Source organism: Sphaerodactylus townsendi, linkage group LG01, assembly GCF_021028975.2.
Source record: "Sphaerodactylus townsendi isolate TG3544 linkage group LG01, MPM_Stown_v2.3, whole genome shotgun sequence".
NCBI lineage: Eukaryota > Metazoa > Chordata > Lepidosauria > Squamata > Sphaerodactylidae > Sphaerodactylus > Sphaerodactylus townsendi.
The window spans coordinates 6,103,906-6,130,080 of NC_059425.1; the positions used below are offsets into that span (position 1 = coordinate 6,103,906).

Here is a 26,175-nt window from a genome sequence, read left to right on the forward strand (position 1 = left end):
AAGCCCTCCAAAATGAACACCAGCAGGTCACTCTGCTCTTCCTGGCCAAGTCTTCTTCTCCACTGCTGCTACTCCTCTCTCTGGAAGTTGTCTTGGTGTTTGTGAATTTCAGTGGCCTCTCTGTGCAGTCTGACATAGTAACCTTCCGAATTGTCCAGAATTTCAGTCTTCTCAAATAAAATGTTATGTCCAGTTTTGTTTAACACATGTTCTGCAACTGCTGATTTTTCAGGATGGTTAAGCCGGCAGTGTCTTTCGTGCTCCTTAATACGAGTCTAAATGATGCATTTTGTGGTTCCTATATAGACCTTTCCACAGCTGCAGGGTATGCGATAGACTCCTGCATAAGTGAGGGGGTCTCTCTTGTCCTTTGCTGAGCATAGCATCTGCTGTATTTTCCTGGTAGATTTGAAGATGGTTTGTAGGTTATATTTTTTCATCAGTTTCCCTATTTGATCTGTGATTCCCTTGATGTATGGTAGAAATATTTTTCCTGTGGTGGGCTGGTTCTCCTCAGTCTTCTGGGTTTCTCTTGGTCTTAAAGGTTGTCGGATTTCTGTAGCCATTAGCCTGCAGAGCCCAGTCTAGGTGATCAATTTCATCAGGGAGGAGGTGAGGTTCACAAGTTCATTTTGCACAATCTGTAGGAGTTTTGATTATTCCCCTTTTTTCATTGTGGATGATGGTTGGGATTTTTATGTAGATACTGATCTCTGTGTGTTGGTTTTCTGTATACTGTGTGACCCAATTGGTGGTTGGGTCTGCGAAAGACCAAGACATCTAAAAAAGACATTATGTACAAGATATTATGTACACACATCCAGGTTTTTTTCAGTTATTCAGAAACTGTTTTATTCTTTAAAATTACATAAACCTGTCAAGTGTTTTAAAAGCTTTTCAGTTGCTAATACAGTTCTACTCTGTTCTCTTTACTCTCAGGAAACAAATGTCTTTAGCAGGATTTCTTCCTAGGACAATCTGAACCCACTAAGTTTTATGTGTAGGATTTTCTCCCTTCTGTGTCCCTACAGAATAAAATCCACTCCATTCTCTGTGAAGTGTCACAGTCATTAATGAGTCTTCCCTGCTTATTTTTCCCTAGTAGATTTCTCTCACATATAAAAACAGCCATGTGCTTTGGCATACAACTGCTGTATTACTGGGAACTCAGAGCAGACCAGTCTTGTCTGCCTGAACTTTTCCCCTCCCTCTCAGTAAGCTTTGCACCAAGAGAACAGAGCAATTCCCTAATGCAACCATTCCTTAGCTCACCCTGCTGCAGAACTCCCTTTCAGTTCTCACAGAAAATCTGGCTCTTTAGCTGCCAGCCAATCACAAGCAGCTGTGGTTGACTCCTGGTGTGCCGGAGCTTTGCTCTATTACAGTACAGCAAACCCTGGAATCCGTGACAGTTTCCATCTCAGTTTGACAGGGAGCAGCCACAGAACTTCTAGAGCCGGATGGATGATTCTTGGCTCTGTAATGTCCTTCATCCCATTCCTGGGCTGTCAACCTTCATCTGGGACTGAGGGATTTCTTTGCACTCAGGAGGGTTATAATTTTGTTGGTGGTTGTTTTTTTCCCAATTACAAGGTCCTCTGATTGCTAAGCCTGAGCTCACATCCCAGCTTGAAGAGGTGTTCCTTGGGATCTTTGATGAAGAGGAGGATCTGGCAGGTAGCTACTATATGTCCCTTGAGACTGTTCTTTCCTTGTGCTTCCTTATAAGAGTGGGTGGATTTCTGTGACGATTATTGTCCATGTTTGATCTTCTCTTCCTCAGAGACTGAATGAGATGTGAATGTGGAAGTGGAGGCTGTAAATCTGGAACGTGTGAAAACAGCTTCCTTGTATCAAGCCAGATCACTTATTCCCTGTCCACCCTGAGTGGCCGTGGCTCTTTGGCAGGGCTGTTCCCCAGCCACCTGAAACCCCTTTCAATGGAGATGCCAGGCACTGATCCTGGGATCCTAGCGCATGGAAAGCATGCACCACAGAGAAGACCCATAGAAATTCCAGAGAGCTCTCCCACTAGTGCAATTTACCACCTTCTCCCCTCGATTCACAACAAGTTTATCCGCAATTCTGAGCACATAGAAGTTTTGCAACATAACAGCACATCACAATAAAGCCCCACACCTCGTAGAGGCAATCCTTGCTTTCTGAGTAGAAGAAGAGGAAGAGGAAGAAGAGTTTGGATGGATATCCCCCCTGTAGTAATGCACCGCTGACCCAGCAGCACCGTGGTCGAGCGCTGGAACACCTACGCTCCTACGGCCTTCTGGTCGCACCGCACCCCCACTCCTCATCCCCCTATGAGTCACGGGTCATGAACTGTCTGGCTCCGTCACCGGGCGCAGGGACAATGGTCTTGCCCCCAGGTGAGGATTAGGCTCAGACGCTTACGCTCCTCTCCGCACGTAGCCAGGTGAGATCATGCATCACATGATGATCTCCCGACTCCCTCCCCGGGCTCTCCCGGAACTCCCTCCGTTCCTCCCTCCTACACGCCCCCGATAGAATCACAATAAAAGGTGCCAGGAACCAGCACGCGGGAGACTCGCTAGGAACACGGACCTCCGCGCTCCCGCTGCTGGCGATCTCCACCAGATGTTATCTCCGCGTCTCGTCTCGTTCTTGCGCTGACCACGTGGGTCGACTTCACCCCCCTTTCTCTCCTGTAAGGAGACTCAAAGTGGCTTACAAACTCCTTTCCCTTCCCCTCTCACAACAAACACCCTGTGAGGGAGGTGGGGCTGAGAGTTCTGAGAGGACCGTGACTAGCCCAGGGTCACCCAGCAGAAATGTAGGAGAGCAGAAACAGATCTGGTTCACCAGACAAGCCTCTGCCGCTCATGTGGGGGAGTCGGGAAACAAACCCAATTCTCCAGATTAGAATCCACCTGCTCTTAAGCACTACACCACTCTGGCTTAGGTTTTTTTACTTTCAGTTTTAAAATAAAGTTGGTTGAGGACTCAGCCCAACTCCGGACTCTGTGTAGCATATTAAAATCCCACTGTGTGGCAGGCACAAAAGACCAAAGTTGGAGATAGAAGAAGAAAAAGAAGAGTTTGGATTTATATCCCCCCTTTCTCTCCTGCAGGAGACTCAAAGGGGCTGACAATATCCTTGCCCTTCCCCCCTCACAACAAACACCCTGTGAGGTAGGTGGGGCTGAGAGAGCTCCGAGAAGCTGTGACTAGCCCAAGGTCACCCAGCTGGCGTGTGTGGGAGTGCACAGGCTAATCTGAATTCCCCAGATCAGCCTCCACAGCTCAGGCGGCAGAGCTGGGAATCAAACCCGGTTCCTCCAGATTAGATACACGAGCTCTTCACCTCCTACGCCACTGCTGCTCCTACCTTTCAAGGATTCATCTCCTGTCAGTATCATAGAGGCATGAAGCTGGTTTACTAAACAAAGCAACGTGCAGAAGTGGTGTGAGCAGTGGTTGGGTGGCATAGAAGAGGAAGCAGTGATCTAATTAGAGACCTTCATCACTGCCTAACAACAAAGACACAGGACTGTAGCTACATTTTGGGGCTGGTGTTTTGATTTACTGTTTTGGTCAGTGAAGAATCTCTCTGCCATTAACTGTCATGATGGAATCCTATTCTCCATACTGTGTGGTATTTCATAGGACCTGATTGCCCTCCAGGATTCTGGAAATGGTTTTCAGACACCTGACCTTTGAATTCTTGCATGCTGTACAGCAGTTAATTTAGTTCAGTCTATAACACTCAGACTGAGTTCTTTTTCATAGTGCTCATGCCGCAATCCTGTTCTCTTTCCACACGAGACGTGTATGATCCATCAAATGAAATGAAAGAGCATTATGTGAGTGAAAAAGGAATGATATATTCAGATGAAAAAGACATCACTGAATATTCTGGTGCCCGGGAAAAGAAAGAAGGAAAACAGCCCATTAAAGAGAGAAGGAATTCTGGTCCTTTCCAGGGAGACGATTTGCATAGAACTGCACTATTTGACAAAATTCATGAAGAATACAATAGGAATGCAACTGGGGAAAGGCTTTCTGAAAAATCAGACAGAAATGTGCATTGCAGAGACCATAACGGGGAGGAAAAAAAGATAACTTCTCATAAAAGAATTCACACACCGGAGATCAATTATAAATGCCTGGAGTGTGGCGTAGCCTTCAAGCACAGTGCCAGCCTCACTTCCCATCAAAGACGTCACACGGGGGAGAAACCATATCAATGCCTGGAATGCGGAAAAGACTTCAGTAGGAGGGACGGCCTTATTTCCCATCAAAGAATTCACACAGGGGAGAAACCATACAATTGCCAGGAGTGTGGAAAAGCCTTCAGTCAACGCTCAGGTCTTACTTCCCATCAAAGAATTCATACAGAGCAGAAATCGTATAAATGCCTGGAGTGTGGAAAAAACTTCAAGCAGAGCGCACATCTTACTTCCCATCAAAGAATTCACACAGGGGAGAAACCGTACAAATGCCAGGAGTGTGGAAAAGCCTTCAGTCAGAGCACAAGCCTTACTTCACATCAGAGAGTTCACACAGGGGAGAAATCGTACAAATGCCTGGAGTGTGGAAAAGTCTTCAGGATGAGTGGACACCTCATTTCCCATCAAAGAATTCATACAGGGCAAAAACCATACAAATGCCAGGAGTGTGGAAAAAACTTTCGTAACAAATCAAATCTTACTTCCCATCAAAGGGTTTCAAAACTCTCGCAGAGCGTATTAGCCACGATCTGCAAAAGAAAGAAACCCTGACGGAAGACGATGCCGATATTCTCGCATTGTGCCCCGTCCATTTCACAGATACCGAGGGGGAGGATGGCATTGTTCGGCGGGTTGTCGAGTACCGCCCCTTAAGCTATAACATCCTCACTGAGCTCCGCAAAGCGATGCGGGACGTAGGAATCACTAGCCCCTATGTGAGAGGCATGCTAGAGGCAATCGCGAGGAATCACCTAATGGTTCCGGACGACTGGAAGACCACCTTCCGCATGCTCCTGAGCCCTGCACAATTTGTGATCTGGGAGAGCGAGTTCCGCCAGCAATGCTTTAGCAGGGCAGCCGCCCGGGCGGCGCTTCTACACCGCCGCGACAGCTTTACGGCTTCGATGCCTTCCAGTAACCCCAACAATCAGATTGTCCTGCCTGAGGCCACCCCTACGTCGCCTCTGAGTGCGCTTACAAGGCTTTTGTGAAGGTGGACAAGTCTGGCGAGCCCACACAGATCTTCTCCGCCATACGGCAAAAGCCCCAAGAGCCCTATGCCGAGTTTGTGAACAGGCTCCAGGAAGCGCCAAGAGGCAGGTAGATAACGAGAGGCCCAGGGCGAACTCCTTAAGCGCTTTGCCAAGGAGAACGCCTCCGCTGAGTGCCGCGAAGCCGTCACAGGCCTAGGAAGGAACCCCGAGCTGGCCGACATGCTCAAAGCTTGCCAGGATATCGGGTCTTTCGCCCATCAAGCCAGCCTTCTAGCCGCCTCTCCGGGCTGCCATGAGACAGCCCGGTGACGAAAGTGTCTCAATTGCGGCAAACCAGGACATTTCCAGAGGAATTGTAGGCTGCCCGGCGGGGGGGCCTACAATTCCTGACGGAGGGGGGGCTCTCCCCAGAGGGCGAAGACCCCCAGGAAAGTCTAAGACCGGGCGCTCCCAATGCCCGCTGGGGAGGCCCGCTACCGGCATCTCCCCAGCCCGGAACCAAGATCCGCACCTCAAACCCTTCCCCCGGAGCTCCCCCATGAGATCTTCGCTGCCCCAGCTCAGTATAGTGATCCCATCCCCACGGAGACCATTGGGCTGGTCTTGCCAGCTTGCTCCCCCCCTACGTCTATACTTCCTGCTCTGCTAACCCCTTCTACTTCCAAAGTCACCATGCCTCCGCCAGTGCCCCAGAGTGGCACGCATTTCAACATCTCTGCAGAGTCCACAGTCACTGAATTGCAACAGAAAGAAATGCTGACGAAGAGAACGCCAACATTCTGGCACTATGCCCAGTCCGCCTCATTATCCAAGAGGACTGCCGCTTTTGAACCCTCCTCAGAATGCCCCATAGCCAATCTACAGGACAATGAGGCATGGAAAGGGGAAGATGCTCGCGACAATGGCCTTAAGCCAAAGTCCTTCGTGAAGAAGAAGCCCCCTTGGCCCTCCCTCTAAGCAGCTGTAAGGTTCAAACCAGATCTCATAGCCTCTGAGCCTGTGCAAAGCCCTAAGCTCAAAGCTCCCAGTGGCAGCAAAATCGTCAGTACCTCAGAGAGAGAAAGATCTCAAATCAGAGTTGTAATCCTCCTCGTTACTTTATATGTGCTCTGTATGCCTATGTATGTTCTGTATGTCTTGCCCTTCAAGAGACCCTAAAGTTCTCCCTCATAAGAGGGATTTTTCCATTGCTTCTAAGCTATGCTCTTGTGCTTCAATTAAAGTTTTTCTCCTTCTGATTATGTGTGCCAATGCCTTGAAAGGCTTCGCCCATTACAGCATCCGCCTTAAACGGGACACAGCTCGTATGCGTGCAAGGTTCCTAGGATACCGATGGGACCTGCTTCCGCCGCCCATCTTTGTAGTTTAAACCTTCAAAACTCTTCTTCAAACCTCTCCTTGAGAACCTTTTTTCCTTCGGCCCATCTGAGCCTACACTGCCACATTGGCGCATGCCAGAATTATTTTCATGCTCCCACATTTTCTGCTGAGCGCCCTGGCTAGTCACAGTGCCGGGGTCTCCCAGCCACACCTATCTTACACAGCCTCCGCTGTGAAGGTAGGAAGCAAGCTCAAACGGCCAAAGTCCCCTTACGGGAGGGGAGGTAGAGCTGACTTCCAACCCCCCCCCCGCCTTCTTTTCTGCACACCCTCCTTCTCTCTAATGGGCTGACGCACCCCACCTCTAGATCTAGGATCTGATAAAAGGGTTGTGCAAACCCCTCTCAATTTGCTAGAGTGATAAAACCTCAAGCACAGGAACTGTTTTCTTTGCATATTTCTAATCTTTCCTATGGATTGCTATATTACGATATGACTATAATTGTGAATTGTTTAAGTTGCTTTGCAAAACCCACACTTTAGACGGTGATTGGGATTGTTTTACAAACAAACACCCGACCTGGATGTGACCTCTCCCTTCTCCTAAGCCTTCGGGCAATTCCCTGCCTTGTGTCTCTTAACGCCTTGAATGTTGCAAGTGATCGTTGTCGGAATGGGCCAACTGCGCCTAAGGAAAGCTTGGCCAAAACAAACGAAAGAAAGGGGAGTAGCCCCCCCCATATCGACCCAATCAAGGTCTCATCCAGCAGACCATATCCAAAGTATCGTTTCTATCAATCATTCAAAATTGCTCGCCTCCACTCAGGGCTCAGGTCCTCTATTGTCATCTACTAACCCAGCCAGCGCCAAGCAAACCCCCGGGGGGAAAAGCGTTGCTTGTTTTTTCTCTTCCATACAGGAGTCCAGTTCGCCATGCCAGGCCAGCCCCATCCCGGAGATGGAGCTGGCCTCCCTGGAGGATCCAACCCAGCCGCTGTTGAGAGGGCCCGATTGCCCCCCAGCCTGGGCCGAGATGGGAGGGATCTCTCTGGAGCCAGCACACCCATTCTTCCACGGAGATCGCAGCCCTCACTGGGGCCACCCCCGGGGGGAACGGCAGCCTGGGCCAGCTATGGCTCAGAGTTTGATACTGTGTGTCGCTGCCCCTCATCCACAGTCGCCATTCTCTCTCCCTCTCTGCAGCCCCTGGCTGAAACTTGGAATTGCAGCCAGGAACATTCCTGATAGGTTAACCCTTGGAACTCTCCGCTGTTTTCAGCCGCTTGAATATTGTTGGAACACGCCTTCTCTCACAACCTTGCTCGTGAGAATCACTGAACCTGCAATGCTAAAGACTATCAGTAGCTCTCCCTACGCTCTTGAGAAATCCATGGACTCTAACGCCATCGCTCTGTAGCTTTGGTAGTCAAACAGCAAGAGCCATGCATTGGACAATTATGCAACCACGGGTTGCCTTCCTTCCGTACATCATCCAGCCTATGTATCGTTTAGCCATGTTTTATTGTTTACTGTGAACCAACTATTGCTGAAGTTATTGCATGCCTTAATTTTAGAAGTTATGTTATTTGTTGTTGCTGCATTTCCGCTTCGTCTGTCTGTCGGAACTCTCTGCTACCGCCACCATCGTTTCTGCCTCAGGCTTCACCCCGGAAGCCCAAGCACAGCCGCCGCCCGCCCTTCCCCTCGACCCCCCTTGCCGGAGCGACGCGGCGGCTCTAGCCAAGGCGGAGTGTGTTTCCCTCGCAACTTCCCTTGTGGGAGTCCCCGGACTTGTTTCCTGTAACACCAAGACTATTGGCCGGCTGGCCTGTGCCCTTGCGAAGTCCATCAACTCCACCTCCATTGCTCTGGATGCCCTGGCCTCCGAGCAGCAGGAACTTCGTCAAGCAACTTTAGATAATCGTGCCGCCATTAATTATTTGTTGTTATTGCATCACCAGGGTTGTGAGAATGTACATAATATGTGTTGGTTTGAATCTCTCTGATAACTCCCAATTGATTCATATGAAAGTGCGTGGCAAAAGGTTGTATCCAATCTGAAATACGATGTATTGCCCCATTGGTGGTCAGCCCTCTGGAGCTGGCTGCCGGGAGGATGGCTGAGTGCTATCGTACAGCTCTGCATTGGTTTGATTGTATGCCTCATCGTCGGGTCTTGTTTTGTTCAATGTGTATCTAATATTGCCTGTAACGTGTGTAAGAAGCCCCTCGACTTTCCCCTGCCCCGCAACCAAGTTCTAATGTTGCACAAGCAGCTCGGTCAACTCGACCAAACAGCGGAGGGGACAAGCGTCCCCCTAAATCGCCCCTCAGCATTTCGGCCTCCCTTCTAAAAATGTAAAAAAATAGAGGAGATGTAGTAATGCACCAAGGCTGACCCAGCAGCACCGCGGTCGAAAGGCGCGGCTGGAACACCTACGCTTCCTCACGTGCCTTTCTGGTGCGCACCGCACCCCCACCTCATCCCCCTATGAGTCACGGGGTCATGAACTTGTTCTGGCGTTCAGTCACCGGGCGCAAGGGACATAAATGGGTTCTTTAAAGCCCCCCTTGTGGTGAGGATTAGGCTCAGACGGCTTACGCCTTCCTCTCCCCGCAAAACGTAGCCAGGTGAGATCATGCATCACATGATGATCTCCCGACCTCCCGCTCTCCCGGAACTCCCTCCGTTCCTCCCTTCTACACGCCCCCGATAGAATCACAATAAAAGGTGCCAGGAACCAGCACGCGGCAGACTCGCTAGGAACACGGACCTCCGTGCTCCCGCTGCTGGCGATCTCCACCAGATGTTATCTCCGCGTCTCGTCTCGTTCTTGCGCTGACCACGTGGGTCGACTTCAGGGAGTCTTGCTGGATCCAGGGCTGCTGTTGGAGAAACAGATGGCCATGATGGCCAAAAATGGTCTTTCCTCACTACCTGTAGTTAAGAAGCTGGCTCCTAATTTGCAGGTGCCTAATCTGTCTTTTCGTTGACCACCTCCTGCCTCTGCAACGGCCTCCTGGGAGAGGCTGGGGGGTCTCCTGCCCTCCTGGTTTCCCAGTGAGGCTAAAAACCAGATGTGTTCCAAAAAGATTTGGGGGCAGTCTGAGCCCAGGGAAGGGACAACACCCACTGGTGGGAAGCATAAGGTCGTTTTGGACTGGTTTTAATGAGATATTATCCTTGGTTTTTAATGGTTGTTTTATGAAATCATTTAATATTGTTGATTAAAAAAATTAATTGGCTGCCTGAACGTGTGGAGAACTTTGACCTCCCAAGTATCTCCTTCCCCCCACTCCATTTGGATGGACAACCCAGAAAAGCTGTTGCAGAGAAGGGGGCAAAGGGCCATGCAGGGGTAGAGGCAGACGCCACAAGACTCGGCCCTCCGTGGAAATCCTGCTCTGCCTTTGTAGATTTTAGCAGCCATTTCTCATTCTCCTCCAAGCAAAAGAATTGTTTTCTTCGTATTGTCGAAGGCTTTCACGGACAGATTCAACTGGTTGTGGTGAGTTTTCCGGCCTGTGTGGCCGCGGTCATACAGTCAGTGTGCAACAGACTTCCCTCTGTGATGCACCTCTGAAGATGCCGGCCACAGATGCAGGTGATACCTCCGCTACAAGATCCACCAGACCACGACCACACAGCCTGGAAAACCCACCACAACCAGTTGAATCCGGCTGTGAAAGCCTTCGACAAGACATTCCAGTCATCTGTTTAGCGGGGAGATGATTCCGCTTGTGACCATCTCGAGGCATTTCATTTGGAGACAGTAAACTCTGCAGCAATTTTGGGTGCAACACCTGACCTCCCACCTGCCCCAAACCTCTGCAACAGGAAGGATGTGTGTGTGTGTGTGTGTGTGTGTGTGAATGATGGATGGACGGACGGACGGACGGATGGGTGGACAGATGGATAGACACACACATACAAACATTTCTAATACCCATAGCATATATTATATATGTCGGGAAAACAATTAACACAATTCACACATCCACAGATTCACAGAAAGGGACACTTCTGCCCAGGGGTGTAATGTCCATTGGGCAAGGTGGGCAACTGCTCAGGGCACCACCTTGTGGGGGGCATCAAAATGCAGGGTTCGTTTTTTATTTATTTATTTTATTTTATTTTATTTTATTTTTTTAGGCTTTTATACCGCCCCATCCCCGGGGGGCTCGGGCGGTGTACAGCAGAAGAAAACAATGTAAATGACAATCATTAAGTGCTGTACCTTATGATTCTTGACAAATGTATTTTCTTTTATGTACACTGAGAGCATATGCACCGGAGACAAATTCCTTGTGTGTCCAATCACACTTGGCCAATAAAGATTCTATTCTATTCTATTCTAAATAGTTAAAACATTTAAAAGCAGCGTATTTTTAGTGGTTTCCCATTTTTGGCCTGTGGGGGGGTGCAGTTTTTAGGCTAATGGCACCAAATTTTCAGCGTATCATCAGGAGACTGTCCTTATGCTACCCCCCCAGGTTTGGTGAGGTTTGGTTCAGGGAGTCCAAAGTTATGGACTCCCAAATGGGGTGCCCCCATCCCCCATTGTTTCCAATGGGAGCTAATAGGAGATGGGGGCTACAGTTTTGAGGGTCCATAACTTTGGACCCCCTGAACCAAACTGCACCAAACCTGGGGGGTAGCGTTAGGGAAGTCTCCTGAGGAGACCATGAAAGTTTTGAGACTGTGCCTTTAGAAATGTGCCCCCCCCCCCAGCCTGCAACCCCCAGGTTCTCGGAGCTCTCTCATCCCCACCTACCTCACAGGGTGTTTGTTGTGAGGGGGGAAGGGCAAGGAGATTGTCAGCCCCTTTGAGTCTCCTCATAGGAGAGAAAGTGGGGATATAAATCCAAACTCTTCTTCTTCTTCATTGACAGCAATTCAGAAAACTCAATGCAGAACAAAGATTCTTGGCCAAATTTCTGGGATGTTCCTGCAGGGGGCGCATTTTGGACGTATCGGCACCAAAATTTAAGGGTATCATCTGGAGACTGTCCAGATGGTACCCCCCAGGTTTGGTGCAGTTTGGTTTAGGGGATCCAAAGTTATGGACCCTCAAAAGGGTAGCCCCCGTCTCCTTAGCAAAGAATGGGGGATGGGGCACCCCCTTTGAGGGTCCATAACTTTGGACCCCCTAAACCAAACTGCACCAAACTTGGGGGGTGCCGATACATCTAAAAATGTGCCCCCTGCAGGCACCAATGTCCTGGTGCAAAAATAATTTGGTCGTGGTGGAGTGGCCACCCATGGGCGGGGGAGGGGGCATCCAACTCAGGGCTTTTTGCCCAGGGCTCCAGTTTGCCTCGTTACGCCCCTGGCTCTCAGGTGTCTTTCTTGCTCATGGTGAGTCTATTGAGGATGACCCCCACTCACCTCATATTTTGCCTTTTTCTCTGGGAAGCTGTAAACACGCATCTCTGGTGACGGCAGGTCTCAGAACATTGTTCCGTGAAGTCCATTGCCTATCCTGTCCAGGGTGCAGGGAAATGGATGTGTTCTGCACGGCTCCCCTGAAATTTCAACCATGGACTATACCCAGTGACGTCAGGCTTCAACAAAACTCTCCAATCCTATCATGGAACATCACAGGATGGGGAAATAAATCTCCAAACTCATATTTCAGTGACTTTCTTACAAAAGCTGATATAATCCTTCTCCAGGAAACCTGGTCTACAGTGAAGTCTGGGAAATGAAAGTGACGTGTACAGGACATGGGTGTAAATTGCAGCCTCTCATTGTGATGTGGGCAGCTCCTTCATGCAGGTTTTGTTGTGTGCTATTTAGAGTCCCTGGAACACACAAGCGCACCACGCAGAGCCGCTGATGGAGGGGAGCAGTTTGCTTTCACCAAGCGAGACAGTGGGTAAGAGCCAGAGGTGGGATCCAGCAGGTTCTCACCAGTTCCCGAGAGTGGGTTACTAATTATTGGTGTGTGCCGAGAGGGGGTTACTAATTGGGTCTGCTTTTCCGTTAGAAATTCCATTAGGTCCAAAAATCATGAAGTCCTGTTGTTTCCTATGTGGCTGGTTAGCGAAGGTAGAAAAGGGGATAATTCTCCCTGTTGGGCTGTTTTAAAAACATGTTTTAGAAATATGGTCAAGTTCCTTGTTTAAGGAAAGTCTCCTTCTTTTGATTTCTAGAAACAAAATTAAGTATTTGAAAGTATTAAGTATTTGACAGGCAGTCAATTAGAGGAGAAGTAGTTGTTTCTGTTGGCAGTAGATAACAGGACTTGCTATAATGAGTTTAAATTATGGACAGAAAGATACCAGCTGGAAATTAGGAACTTTTTTTTTACAGTAAGAGTTTTTTACAGTAACAGAGAAATTATTAACGCCCCGCCCCCAGAAAGCCCAGCCACGCCCCCGCCGTGCCCCGCCCAGCCCCATGGGCGCTACGCCACTGTTTGAATCCCACCACCTTGGGAACCTGTTACTAAAATTTTTGGATCCCACCACTGGTAGGAGCCAGATCAGCAGATCCGGCAAATTACAGAGCAAACTAACCATCCTGGTTGCAGGGGCTTGGGGTTTTTTTTTTGGGGGGGGGGCGCGGGGACTGGGGCATAGCCAGCAAATGTGCAGCAGCAGCAGCAGCTAAACTAAGACTTTGGACTTTTCTCCCCAGAGGGAAGATCTCGCTGTTTGTGTCTATGGGATGCTGCTGCTGTTTGGGGATCTTGTATTTAGGCTGGCCAGTTTTTAATTCATATCAATAAGCAGGGGAGGGTCTTTTCCAAGCCTCGCAGTCCCCTTGCCCTTTTATCCATAACAAGCACAAACTTGAACGCAAAAGCTCATGAAACATTTTGAGGAAGGAGGGGCCAGCTGGATGCTCTGGCCTCGCCTTCCTCCTCCATGGGCCAGGTCGTGGAACAGCTGCACCTTTTCCCGGGCTCGGCTGGGGCCACGCCTACTTGAAGACGGTCAGGCCTGAATGATGTTATATATATATATATTTACGTGCATTTAGTTATTAAAGTTAATATATTGAAATTTAATATATGTGGAAGGGCGGGGAAGACGATGAAAGCAACACGCATGCGCAGAAAGTGACATTTCTGCGGGTCTCTCGGGTGCCCCCAGACCTGGACCCAGCTGTCCCCCCTCCCCCGCAGTGGCACACTGAGGGTTAAAGGGAGCGAGACACGCAGTCCTAGAGCAGCCGCGGCGAGAAGGGCGCCGGAGGGTGGGGGAGCCACTTCCGGTCCCTCCCGGAAGCAGCCTCTGATCCCCATGGGAAGCCCCTTGAATGGCCGGACGGGACGCTGGTGAGCTCCAGGGGGCTGGGGCGGGGGAGGGGGCGGAATGTGGGTGGGTGGGGCTGCAGGGCAAGACCCGGAGGGGAGGGGAGGGTCCCTGGCCCCCCTTTGTGCGGAGGAGGAGCCACGAGGAGGGCTGGAGGCGGGATCCGAACTCGGCGCCCGGGGGGGGGAGGCTCGACGGGGCTGGGGGGGGGGGGCCGGGGGGCCCAGAGGCGTTTTTCGGAATGACGGGCAGAAAAAGAGGGAGGCGGGGCGGGGGGAGGGCTGCTCAAAGGACCCCGCGAGGCGGGTGGAGGATTAAGACGGGCTGCGGGGCGCTGGACCCCCGACATGAGAAGACCCCTCCCTTTCTCCTCCCCACCGGCCCCGGGCCAGGCTCTTCCGCCCCCCACCCCCCGCAGGAGCCGGACTCTTGGGCGTTTCTGGCTTAAGGGAACCCCCCACCCCCACCCCCCCGGAGTCCAAGCTGCGGGGGAAGAACCAGGCAGAGCTGATAAGGCAGGTGCTGGCGGGCGAAGAAGGGTCTCTGGCGCCCAGAGCAGGAAGAGAGACTGGGCAGGGGGGGTCCCACGCCCCCCCCCCCCAAGGAGCCAGGGCGCCAGCCCCCACCCCCAGCAGATTTTTCCCCAGGCCACACACACACACACCCCACTCTCCTGCGCTTTTGTCTTTGGGGAACCAGAGCAGGGACTGGAGACACAGGGGGTTTGCCCAAGAGGGGCTGCTTCTGGGGAGGGGGCTTGTGTGCTTCCCCCCTCCCCTTCCCCACGTGGTTGTGGAGCATCAGGACCCCTCCTCTGATCTCCTGCCTTTCCTGCCAAGATGGAGTCTGCAACTGAGCCTCTTCTGGGGGCTGCCATTTTCAATACACACACACACCCCTCCGGTCTTCCCTGCTGCTGCCAAGACTGCTGCCACTTTTCCTTCTTCTGCTTCAGGGAAGTGTTTTGGGGGTGGGGTCCTTCCTCCATTGTCTCTGGATTGTGTCCACAAAGCAGCCACAATGGGGGACCATACCACTCTCCCCCCCCCCCATTTTGTTCTCCTCCTTCGTTCTTGTCGGTTTCCTGTTTCTGGGGGGCTCTTTTTCTGCCTTGCTGCATATTCGTGGGGAGGATCTCTTCCTTCCAGGCCTTGCAGATGATCAAATGCAGTTGCTGGATCTCTTTGAGATCATCTGGGTAGACGCACCGTCCATCTCTGGCATGTGCAAGAATCTGAGATCTGGTCCACGTGTCCAGGAGGGAGTTCTCACAGAGACTAACAGGGTGGAGAGGACGGGAAAAACATCTGGGCCATTCTGTCTGCCTTTTCCACACGTGGATTCAAGGGAGCTTCACCTGAAACTGTGGATGGAGGAATTCATTTTTCCCTCTGTTAAAATTTCCCTGCCACAAAAATGCATAATGACTGGCAGGGAGGGCAGGAACTATTTCCGTGGATGGCTAGTTTTCTGTGTGCGGGGAGATGGTCACTCCTAGCTGGCATCTGTCACCTGCAATTTTACGTCAAGCAGTCCATCCTCTCCCCTCAGGACGCTGCCTGCCCAAAACCAGTATAGCCCCCTAAATGTGTGGGGCAGGCTAGGGAGTCTTGGCTTCCCTCAGTGGGGTGAGAGTGTGGGGTGGCTTCAGGCAGGGTCAGCAACACTTTGCCCCGGAGTGGACTTGCAGAGGTTGGAAGGAAATAGTTCGAGGAGGGTGTATGAATGTGGGACCACCCCCAAAATTGAGTGGCTCAATGAGAAACAGATGATGGGTCAAAGACTCCAGACCCTTCCTAGTTCAAGGGTGATCCCCTCAGTTGTGCCCCGAAGCCGTTACGGAGAGAGGTTCATTATTCAAGGAACTGGCACAGGAAACGTGTTTGTAGTCCAAAAAAGGAATTCCCCACCCCTTTTATTTCTCCCCCTCCCAGGCAAGAGTGAAAAGACGTCCTTGATGCCTTATCTGCCATCTCCTGAGCTTGGCAAAAGGAAGAGAGCCGCCATGCAGCCAGCTCAGGTAAAGGGGGGTGGGGCACTGCTCAGACATTCAGGAATGGGAAACAATGTCGTATATGGTCAACAAGTAATACTGATTTTAATGGGATTATTATAAGATCACTATAGCCAGGTATTTTGCAACAGATCTATGTATTCCTGGATCCAAATCTGCTCACTTGGGTATTGGGTACTATAAAAAGGGCCTTCATACTGAGATATAATGTAGCATTTGAAGCCCTAGATTCAAATGAGTGTTGTGCGAACTCTACTCTAAGTGTGTTCCTGTGACACAACTTGGCACTCCTGCCAACCATCACAAGAACTGTAGAAGCGTGTCGTCTGAACACTCAGAAATTCCACTTCTCCAGATGCCTGCCCCAAGCAGAACCCGAGGGATTATTTTAGCCTTAAAAGGCATAATAGCTACAGGGACATGCTGGCTGCTTTTTGAATAGAACAATCCCAGAAGTACATTTGAATTAATTGTAGCAGCTTCAGTTCCTGACTCTCAAATATTTAAAATGTGCCACTTGCTTAGTTTTCCCTCCTTTGACAGTTCAGACTTTGTGCCCTTTTCAAGGACGTAGGTATAGATTTTTTAGGGGGGGGGGTGGTTCGGGAGTGGGGCCACACCCCCACCCGCCCCTAGGACATGGACACCCCTCCCTAAGCCCCGCCTTTGGCCTAGCACTTATAAAAGCAGCTCTCCGAGGTCAGGGATGGCAGACTCCCCTGCCCCTCCCCTCTGGGCAGAGGCGTAGAGGGAAAATAGAGCCTGGTGCAAAATCTGAGTTTTGCATCCTCGTCCCTGTCTCGGCAGTCAGCTGTGATGCTGAATCCACCCCCCAAGCAGCATCACTTTCAATGGTGTTTAAACTAGAGAGCCCAAGTTCTCGTTTTAAATCCACCTTGAAGGGAGAATCTGGGATTCCTGGATAAACAACATTGAAAGTGATGCTATTTTGGGGCAATTATCCCCCCACCCTGAAACGGCATCACTTTCCATGTGGCGTAGTGGTTAAGAGCAGGTGCATTCTAATCTGGAGGAACCGGGTTTGATTCAGCTCTACCGCCTGAGCTGTGGAGGCTTATCTGTGGAATTCAGATTAGCCTGTGAACTCCCACACACGCCAGCTGGGTGATCTTGGGCTAGTCACAGCTTTTCGGAGCTCTCTCAGCCCCACCCACCTCACAGGGTGTTTGTTGTGAGGAAGCAAGGGCAGGGAGATTGTAAGCCCCTTTGAGCCTCCTACAGGAGAGAAAGGGGGATATAAATTCAAACTCTTCTTCTAAACTGAGGACCTCAGATTCTCCCTTTAAACCCATGCCGAAGGGGGTGGATTTAAAAAGAATCTGGGGAAATTTGGGGGGTGCCTGCTGTCAGGGATGCAGTGGTTAAGTTAGAAGCACCAAACTTTCAGGGTATCTTTAGGAGTCTCTCCTAATGATACCACCCAGGTTTGGTGAAGTTTGGTTCAGGGGGTCCAAAGTTATGGACCCTCAAAGATCTAGCTCCCATCTCCTATTAGCTCCCATTGGAAACAATGGAGGATGGGGGCACCCCCTTTGGGAGTCCAGAGCTTTGGAATCCCTGGACAAAACTTCACAAAAACTGGGTGATATCAATAAGAGACTCTCCTGATAGTACATGGCCGGTTACAGTTTGGTTCAAGGGGTCCAGGGATTATGGACCCTCAAAAGTGTAGACCCCATCTTCTATTGGCTCCCATTGGAAACAATGGGGGATGGGGGCACCCCCTTTGGGAGTCCATAACTTTGGACCCCCGAACCAAACTCCCACCAAACCCGGGTAGTGTCATCAGGAGAGTCCCCCAAACAATCCCTGAAAGTTTGGTGCTGCTAGCCAAAACAATGACCCTCTGCAGGCCAAAAACCGAAAAAGCACTAAAATGTTTTAAAAACCCACAAACGGGGGGGGCGGAGCTTCGGTCATGAATGGGGGGGGTTCAAACCCGAGGAAACCCCCCCCCCCTTACCTACGTCCATGGCCCTTTTTGAAAAGACTATTTTGGATTTTTGTTTTTCAATTTACAGATAGCCCCTCCTGATTAAAGGGTTTTATAAAAGAATGTAATGCTTTATGAAGACCCACTTCTGGTCTAGATAATAGCCCTGCATCATCTGCGTACAGAAAAATGGGTTTCATAACCAGCCACTTTAAGTGCCTGAAGTGCTCATTTTTGGAGATAAGAAGCCATGCTTGATTGACTGCCGGACACTACAGAACAGTTATTATTAATCTTATTCCAAAAAGTCTGTGACTTGTTGTCTTTCAGCCTTCACGTAGAACAATCCATTGTTTGTGCTTTTCAAAATTCTAAAGGCACACTTCAGGGATAAGAGATCTAGTAAATGTGTGCATAAATTAGAGTATTTGAACATATAGAGTTTAATTCTTTGAATATATTTTCTGCACTCATTATTTCTTCCCACAGTCCTAGAAGTCACTGTCAATTTTGTACAGACTGGCTTAAAAATATCCAAAATACTAAACTATTCTTTTACGATTCCTACAGTATTTGTTTGTTTCATAAACCCTATAAGAAGGAGATTTCAGTCCCTGGAATATATAATATGAATTGCTGCAGGAATGATCTCTGAATTATTATTCAAATTAAGCCTCTGGCTTTTTCTCCCTGCAACGATTTAAACTTTAGAGCCGAGCGTGAAGCAATGTGGTGGGAGCAAAATTGCAAATTGCGAAGGCAAATATGATCGCCTCCGAAATAATCCCCCACATCTTGTTCCATTCGGGGAAAAGCACCCAAAGAGGATAGCAGACCAACCTCTGCCTCGTCTGCCTTGACAACAGCATCCAGATCTGCAAGAGCCTTGATGGACTCTAGAGCAAAGATGCTTGTCAGTTGCTTTAAAAGGCAGTGATTTCTTGACCTTATCAGGAAGCAGGGCAGGAGGGGGGGGGGGGGAAGGAGAGAAGATTGTGCAGGTCTCCCTCTATCATGTTTAGTTTTACCTGGTTTCAATCTAAGGCCCCTTCCGCACACGCAAAATAATGCGTTTTCAAACCACTTTCACAACTGTTTGCAAGTGGATTTTGCTATTCCGCACAGCTTCAAAGAGCACTCGAAGCAGTTTGAAAGTGCATTATTCTGCATGTGCGGAAGGAGCCTAAGTATTTGCTGAATTAAGGAATTCCGGAAGTATCTTTGGAATTTAACCCCCAAATTAACAAAGTTGGGACAATGTGCAAACACACGTGTTGGGATCAGGTTAGAATAGAATTGCAGAAGAAAATGCTTATCATGAAAAGGACCAGGTGTGTGTTTGACCCGTCTAAGGTCAGTCGAAAATGGACTAGTTTTAAGAAAGCAGGCAAGATATTTGCTGCCTGGACCAGTTAATCAACCTCCCTCGATAAGGGAAAATACTCACCCTGACCCTTACAGCCGTACAATTTGTCTTATAAATTAAATAAGCAAATCCACTGTTCCTTCTATCAGGAGCAGATTTAAATGTCCATTCAGACCTCAGACCCGGCTGTCTCTGCTTTTGACTTTTCCGCCCCCAGATCAGTTTTGCACTGATGTAAAGAAATGTTTCCTCCTCTTCCTCCTTGCAGGGTGGGGTGTCCTTTGAAGAGGTGGCCGTGCATTTCACCAAGGAGGAATGGGCCCTGCTGCGGCCCCCCCAAAGGGCGCTGTACAAGGAAGTCATGATGGAGAACTTTCAGAATGTGTCTTGTCTGGGTGAGGATCCTTTTCTCCTGGGCTGATCCCTACAGCAGATCTCTGCTACCCTCCATGATCCTTCCTGTGATTTGGAATTCCTTTTGGGGGTTACCTTGTGGAGAGGGAGCCCCTACCTGGCAGTCTTGTGTTGGACCACCTGAGAGGACATCAGAAATGGTTCCAGGGGAATCCTTAGTCAAGAGAAGGTGGGGACTTCCCTCCAGTTTTGCCTTACCTGGACTGAGAGGTGGCTTTGGAGGGAACTCTGCCGGCTTCTTTGCCCATGACCGAGTTTACAGCTGCATTTCTGCAATACACCCTCTGCCCACCAGTGCCCTGCGGAGGTTTTTCCCTCCAAAATTTCATCTGCCTGACTCTGTAGACTTTGAGCTGCCATTCCTGGTAGCTTCTGTGGAAAAGTGTAGCATGTAATTGGTTGTAATTTCACTGTTTTCCCACCCTTTACTTAAAATAAATATGAATGGGCTTCTTTAGCTCAGATTCCAGACACTTCCCAATTTGTCAGAGAGTGTTGCTAGTGTTGGAATACTGCAGATTGCACCATGGACATATTATGGACTAAACCTGCAAGTCAGCAGAAACTTAATGGTCATTCTAATTAAGAGTCCAGATGTTGGGTTGCATCGTGCAGATGTTGGTTGCCTGGCTCAAGCAATCAGCCCCATAAGGAGAGCAGATAAGACAATGACACTTTCCCTTTCTTTTTGATTCATTCTGTTCATCCCGTTTCATGTTGGTTCGTAATTCTGTTGCTGTTCATGGTGAGGGTGAGAAAGTTACTGAGCACTGTGTATCCGTGTATTTTTGCAACAAGAAGATAAACGCCTTCCCATTTGTGGAACGATAGCTTCTGTGTTCATGCATTTCTTCACTGCTGTTGGCTGGCACCCAAAGCTGTCTAATGGGGTCCTTCTGCAGCGCGTATTCCTGACAGCTGGTTGAAAATGAAACCTCCTTTCCTAGTCAAAAAGCAAACAGGCACAAGATGCTTTTTAGAAGTTAAAAAGATGAACTTGATATTAAAGTCACTATATGCAAAATCTTTATGATTGATTCCACAGATTCTGCTTGCTCAGTTATTCAGAAGCTGTTTTATATCCCATGTCTTTCAAATTAACGTAAACCAATCAGGTGTATAAAAGCTTTTCAATTGCTAATACAGTTCTCCTTTTCTATTTTCTGAAAGAACAACTTTACTCTCAGGTAACAGATATTTTTAGCAGGATTTCCGCACACTGCCTCGGGCAGTCTGAGCCCACTAATATTTCTGAGTAGGATTTTCTCCCTTCTATGTCCCTGCAGAAAAAAAGCCACTCCGTTCTCTGTGAAGGGCCACAGTCCTTGATGAGCCTTTTACTCCTAATTCTTCCTGAGTAGATGGACAATTCTTGGCTCTGTACTGTCCTTCATCCCATTCCTAATCTTCAACCTGTTATGTATTTCTGGATGGTCTGTCAACCTCACTTGGGGCTGAGGAATTTCTTTGCACTCAGGAGAGTTATAATTTTGGTGATGGTTGTTTTTTCCCCTGATTATAAGGTCCTCTGATTGCTAAGCCGGAGCTGATATCCCAGCTAGAAGGGGAAGAAGAGCTGTTTCCTGGGATCTTTGATGAAGAGGAGGAACTGGCAGGTAGCTACTATATGTCCCTCGGGACTGTACTTTGCCTGTGCTTTTCAAGAGCAGGTGGATTTCTGTGAGGATTATCATCTCTGTTTGATTTTCTCTTCCTTAGAGATTGAATGAGATGTGAATGTGAAAATGGTGGCTGTAGATCTGGAACCTATGAAAACAGCCTGATTCCTTATACCAAATCAGACCACTTATTCCCTGTCCACCCTGAGTGGCCGTGGCTCTGTGGCAGGGCTGTTTCCCAGGCCCCTGAAACCGCTTTAAGTGGAGATGCCAGGCACTGATCCTGGGATCCTGGCGCATGGAAAGCAGGCATTTTCCCACAGAGAAGACCCAGAGCAATTCCAGTGAGCTCTCACACTAGTGCATTTTTGATAGCAGAATTTGAGCGGTGCTACTCAGAGTAGAACTAGTGGTCTTGTACAGCAACACTCCCACCTTCATGAAGTAAACTCCACACAGCTTTGTCATTCATAAGAAGGCGTTTATCATTCAGTTGCTCTATGTACAAGTAGCTATATACAACGTAGAATATTCAGCAGACAATCAAAGTGCTTCGCCTAGCACCTGTTTCCCAAAGGAACACTGATACAGTATAATACAGGTGCTTTTATACAAGACTCAACCAATCATGGTAAAGGTCACTTGGAACAGGTTAGAACCGGTTTGTCAGCTCAGTCTCATGCTGACTCATGCTGGATAGGATATGGACACTTTAACTATCATGACACCCCTTCTCATATCCTAGGAAGCAGTCATTACATACAATACAAATATTTACAAAGAAAAGTTACATAAGAACATTGACAATACCTAACAAAGGCAACATACGTTCATACTTCAGTTCTGGTACTGCTTTAGTAAACAAGTCAGCTTGATTGTTTTCACTTTCAATATAAGGCAAAGCAATTGTTTTATTTTGCACCATTTGCTTTACATTTTGGTACCTAACACCAATGTATTTTGTTCTTGTTCTCATGCTTTCTGTTTCAGCTAAACTTATACAAGTTTGTGAATCATCTTGAATGACTACAGAGTTCTACACATTGCACCTTTTAAGTCAGATAGCAATTACTTCATCCATTGCAACTCTGTGCATGTCTCCAGATAACGCACAATACTCTGCCTGAGATGGTAGACAAGGCAGTTGTTGTCTGTTTTCTTCGATCTCCATACTACAAGAACATCGGCATGTTTAATAAGATAACCTGTGCGGGACTTACTTTCAGAATCATCTGCAAAAGAACTTATCTGCCTGCAGCGGTTAACACTTAGGTTTTGTTTAAGACTGTCGCCAAAGCGAAGCTAACATTATGTACCTTTTAAATATGAATGACGCGTTTCACTCCTTGCCAAGCCTTGCGTCAGTGTGGAAGGTTTTGAACACAAGTCTGCTTAAATAGCTAACAGCAAACATTATATCTGGTCTTGTCCAGTTTGCCAAATGGGCCAAACTTCCAATGACAGAGCGGTAGAATGCAGGGTTATCAAAAGAAACATCAGAATCTGTCTTTCCTTTAGTGAACTCAGTAGACATAGGATGTCTTTGCTACTTTGGCTTTCCTCTAAGCCAGTACGCTCACTATGAGTTCTTCTATTTTGTCTTTCTGACTTAGCAGCAAGGTTCCTTTCTGCTGTTTTAGTTATGCTAATACCTAGATAGGTTTTTAGGTAGCTCTAAATCTTTCACCTGAAATATCTTCTTCAAACTGTCATAGAGCATCAGTGATTTGAGCATCAGTTAAGGCAGTAACACACATGTCATCTACGTAAACAATTATGATGACTTGCTCTTGGCCTTTCACCTTTAGTATAAACACAAGGATCCATAACGCTTCGTTTGGAAACCTAGTTTACACAAACCATCATGCAAACACTGATTCCAATTTCTAGCTGCCTGGCATTAGGCCGTGCAGCGATTTACATAATTTGTACACTTTGCCTTTTTTAACTGGATATCCAGGTGCTGGTTTCATGTACACATCCTCATCAGAAGGGGCGTATGAATATGCACACTGGAAGTCAAAGCGACGCATTTTCCATTCCACTTTGCATTGCTACAGCTAGCGCACCAGTCTCATAGACTCAGCCTTGGTAGTAGGCGAATATGTTTGCTCATAATTTTACGATAGAGGTTGCCGGTAGCCCTGGGCAACCAACCGAGCTTTGTACAAAGCTATCCCCATTGGGCAATGATTTCTTCTTGTACACCCAGCGTGATCCAACCACTTTCTGAGATGCTTGTGGCAAGTCTGCAATTTCAAAAACATTTTGCTTCACTAAGGATTCAAATTCATCATCCATAGCAGCATTCCTGTTCTTGTTCCTCAGGAGGTCTAGTTACCATCTCCTGGAAACTTTGTGGCTCTACCATATGTTTGACAAGATCCTAACAACCTGAGTAACACCAAATCTTTGTGGCGGCACTCCTTTATTTTTCTCCTGTTATTTGGACCTGCGAGGAAAATCAACACACTTGCGTTTTTCCTCTTCTTTCTCCAAGTCTGAACTACTGCTGTCCTCTCTCTCTCTCTTCACTCTAGGAATGTGACTGTGAGTAGAGGAGGATGGTGCGCTCTGGCTACTGATTGCTGCACCTGCAGGCTGTTCAGTTAGAGCAGGCAGAAAAACTGCAGAATTAGAATGAACATGCTCTAACCTGTGTGTCTGCCAAAGTTGGCACTTCTAGAGGAACCCTGAATTCTGCGAAAATTCGAAGACTAAATCTATAACCTTTAGTGTTTTCTGAATAGCCACCAATAAATCTTAATCTTTGATACCTGGGTTTGCCTTTAGATCTCTGTGCACTTGGTATCAAGACATTGGCAAAGCTCCCAAACAGCTACTCAGGTGTTTCAATGAGGTTTTCTTGCCAGAAGCAACATGTAATGGGGAGTTTCCTGAATACTGGAACTCCAGAGGCGATTTGTGCATTGAGTGGCGGCACAGACAGCCTCTCCCCAATAGTGAAAGGGTAGTTTTGCATCCTCAAACGTACGATCACGCATCACCTGCAACACCCCAAAGCGTCTCTCTGATACCCCGTTCTCCTGAGGCGTAAAAGGAGTTAGTTGTCCTGTGCTGAAATCCCTTCTTTGCCAACCAGGATTGAAAGGCTTTACTCATGTACTCGCCCCAGCGATCTGTTTGTAACCTCGCTACCTTATAGGGAGTGTGGTTTCTTTCCAACCATGGCAACCCAATCCTGGAACCTTTCACAGGCTTCTGCTTTGGATTTTAACGGTAAACCGATAGGATTACTGCCTCAATGTCCACAATCAACATGATGTAGCGTGCACCCCCTTGGCTGGCTGGGAAAGGTCCAGCAAGGTCAGAATGGACCAAACCAAAAGGTCTGTCTGGGTTTGTCTGTTGCTGGCTTTAGCAGCAGGAAAGGCACAACAGCAGCCACTACAAAACAAGAACACTCCAGGTAATGTTTACAGGGTTTTACTTGTATGTCACACACCTTAGCTAACTGGGCGCGATAGAAACCAACCTGCATGACCCTGGTACTGCGGTGTAACTTCGTGCACACAGTTGTCGTGTAAGGGCTTGTTAGACAGACTGGATGATTTGTTTTACACTTTCCCACTGGTACCTTTGGGAATCATGTGGTACAACATATCCCTTAGTTGTCCCTTTGCGCACAACACATTATTCTTGTTCACATAACGTACATGTCATTTATTAAATGTGACTTTATACCCCTCCTGAACAAGGCATGGAGGCGGCTTAACAAATTAAAGTCTAGGTGGGGGACTAGTAACACATTTGGGCATGTTAGTCCAAAAGCGAGTACATACACAGTTCCTTGTAAAGTCACCTCGGATGATGAACAACCAACAAGGCTTACGTGGGAAATGGCAGCAGCAGTTTCATCCGCGAAGCAAACTTCTATCGTTTGCACAATGTGCCGTGCAGGCACTATCCATCAACCAACTGCTTTGCTTTTTCTCCACAGCACTAGACACCAACATAGCTGCGTCATACCGGTCGGAGCTTGTTCTGGGCTGTAAATCTTCCGTTTAAGCCCCTTCTGTCCTTTCATCTGCCTTTTATTGCCGGCGTCTGGACAATTCTTGGCGATGTGATTTACGGACCCACAGCAGTAACATCTCCGGACAGCATAGGTTTTCACAGGCACCGTCTCTGGTGAGCGCTTTACCTCGAAGCGTTAATGCGTCTCATAGGGGCAGCTTCAACAGCAACCGCGGCTCTCCTGCTGGAATTCCCTCTGTTGCAGGCCTTCAAGCAGCTTAGCGATCCGCGAAGAAGGAAAGGGGCGAGGTCTGCTTCTTTCACACTTTATTAAACTGTAGCCAGCTGATCCCAGCCTTGGTCGGTGATGATAAGATGATATAAGATTTATGGGACTCGGAGAAAAACCATCCCCAGGATATGTCTTCTGGCACGGTGATATAGGGACCTCATTAGCTGCAAATGAGTAGAAACGCACTCACCAGCTTTCAGCTTGCAGTTATATAGCCATCTCACTATCAGCATTTTAGACCCTGCTGTGTCTTGCTGATATATGGCCTTGAGCGCCTCCCAACATTCTTTCGCGTTCACAGTGTCCCGAACATATAGAAGCTGGGAGTTCTCCACGGCTAGAATTATGGAGGCACGGGCTTTTTGATCAGCGCGTCGACCCGCCGCGTCGGCAGCAGCCGGGGTTGTCTCCACCACAGACCACAAATCTTCCCGAATAAGATAGGACTGCATCTTACACGCCCACGACAAGTAGTTGTCCTCATTAAGGCGTTCAAACGGCATACTGGCTGCTGTGACCGCCATTATAGACTCTGTACTGGACAGCCACACCACAGCTCACAGGAACACACAGGAACACACAGGAACCACCGCCTTACTCACGAGTAGTCCACACCGCCTGGGCCCATAACCTGATAGCAGAATTTGAGCGGTGCTACTCAGAGTAGAACTAGTGGTCTTGTACAGCAACACTCCCACCTTCACGAAGTAAACTCCACACAGCTTTGTCATTCATAAGAAGGCGTTTATCATTCAGTT

General features: G+C 48.5%; 2 protein-coding genes and 1 pseudogene across 2 annotated transcripts in view; all 3 read left to right on the forward strand.

Annotated features, from left to right (window-relative positions):
* Positions 1 to 26,175, forward strand: part of LOC125440166 (zinc finger protein 91-like) — a 183,782-nt gene that overhangs the window by 35,931 nt on the left and 121,676 nt on the right. The gene's annotated exons all lie outside the window — the stretch shown is intronic.
* LOC125440106 (zinc finger protein 420-like) overlaps positions 12,877 to 26,175 on the forward strand; it is a 313,705-nt gene continuing 300,406 nt past the window's right edge. The window contains 1 exon segment of the mRNA XM_048509682.1: positions 12,877 to 13,803. Coding sequence (XP_048365639.1) covers positions 13,769 to 13,803 — 35 coding nt within the window. The 5' untranslated portion in view covers positions 12,877 to 13,768.
* The window catches only part of LOC125440371, an 84,995-nt pseudogene continuing 72,650 nt past the window's right edge, over positions 13,831 to 26,175 (forward strand).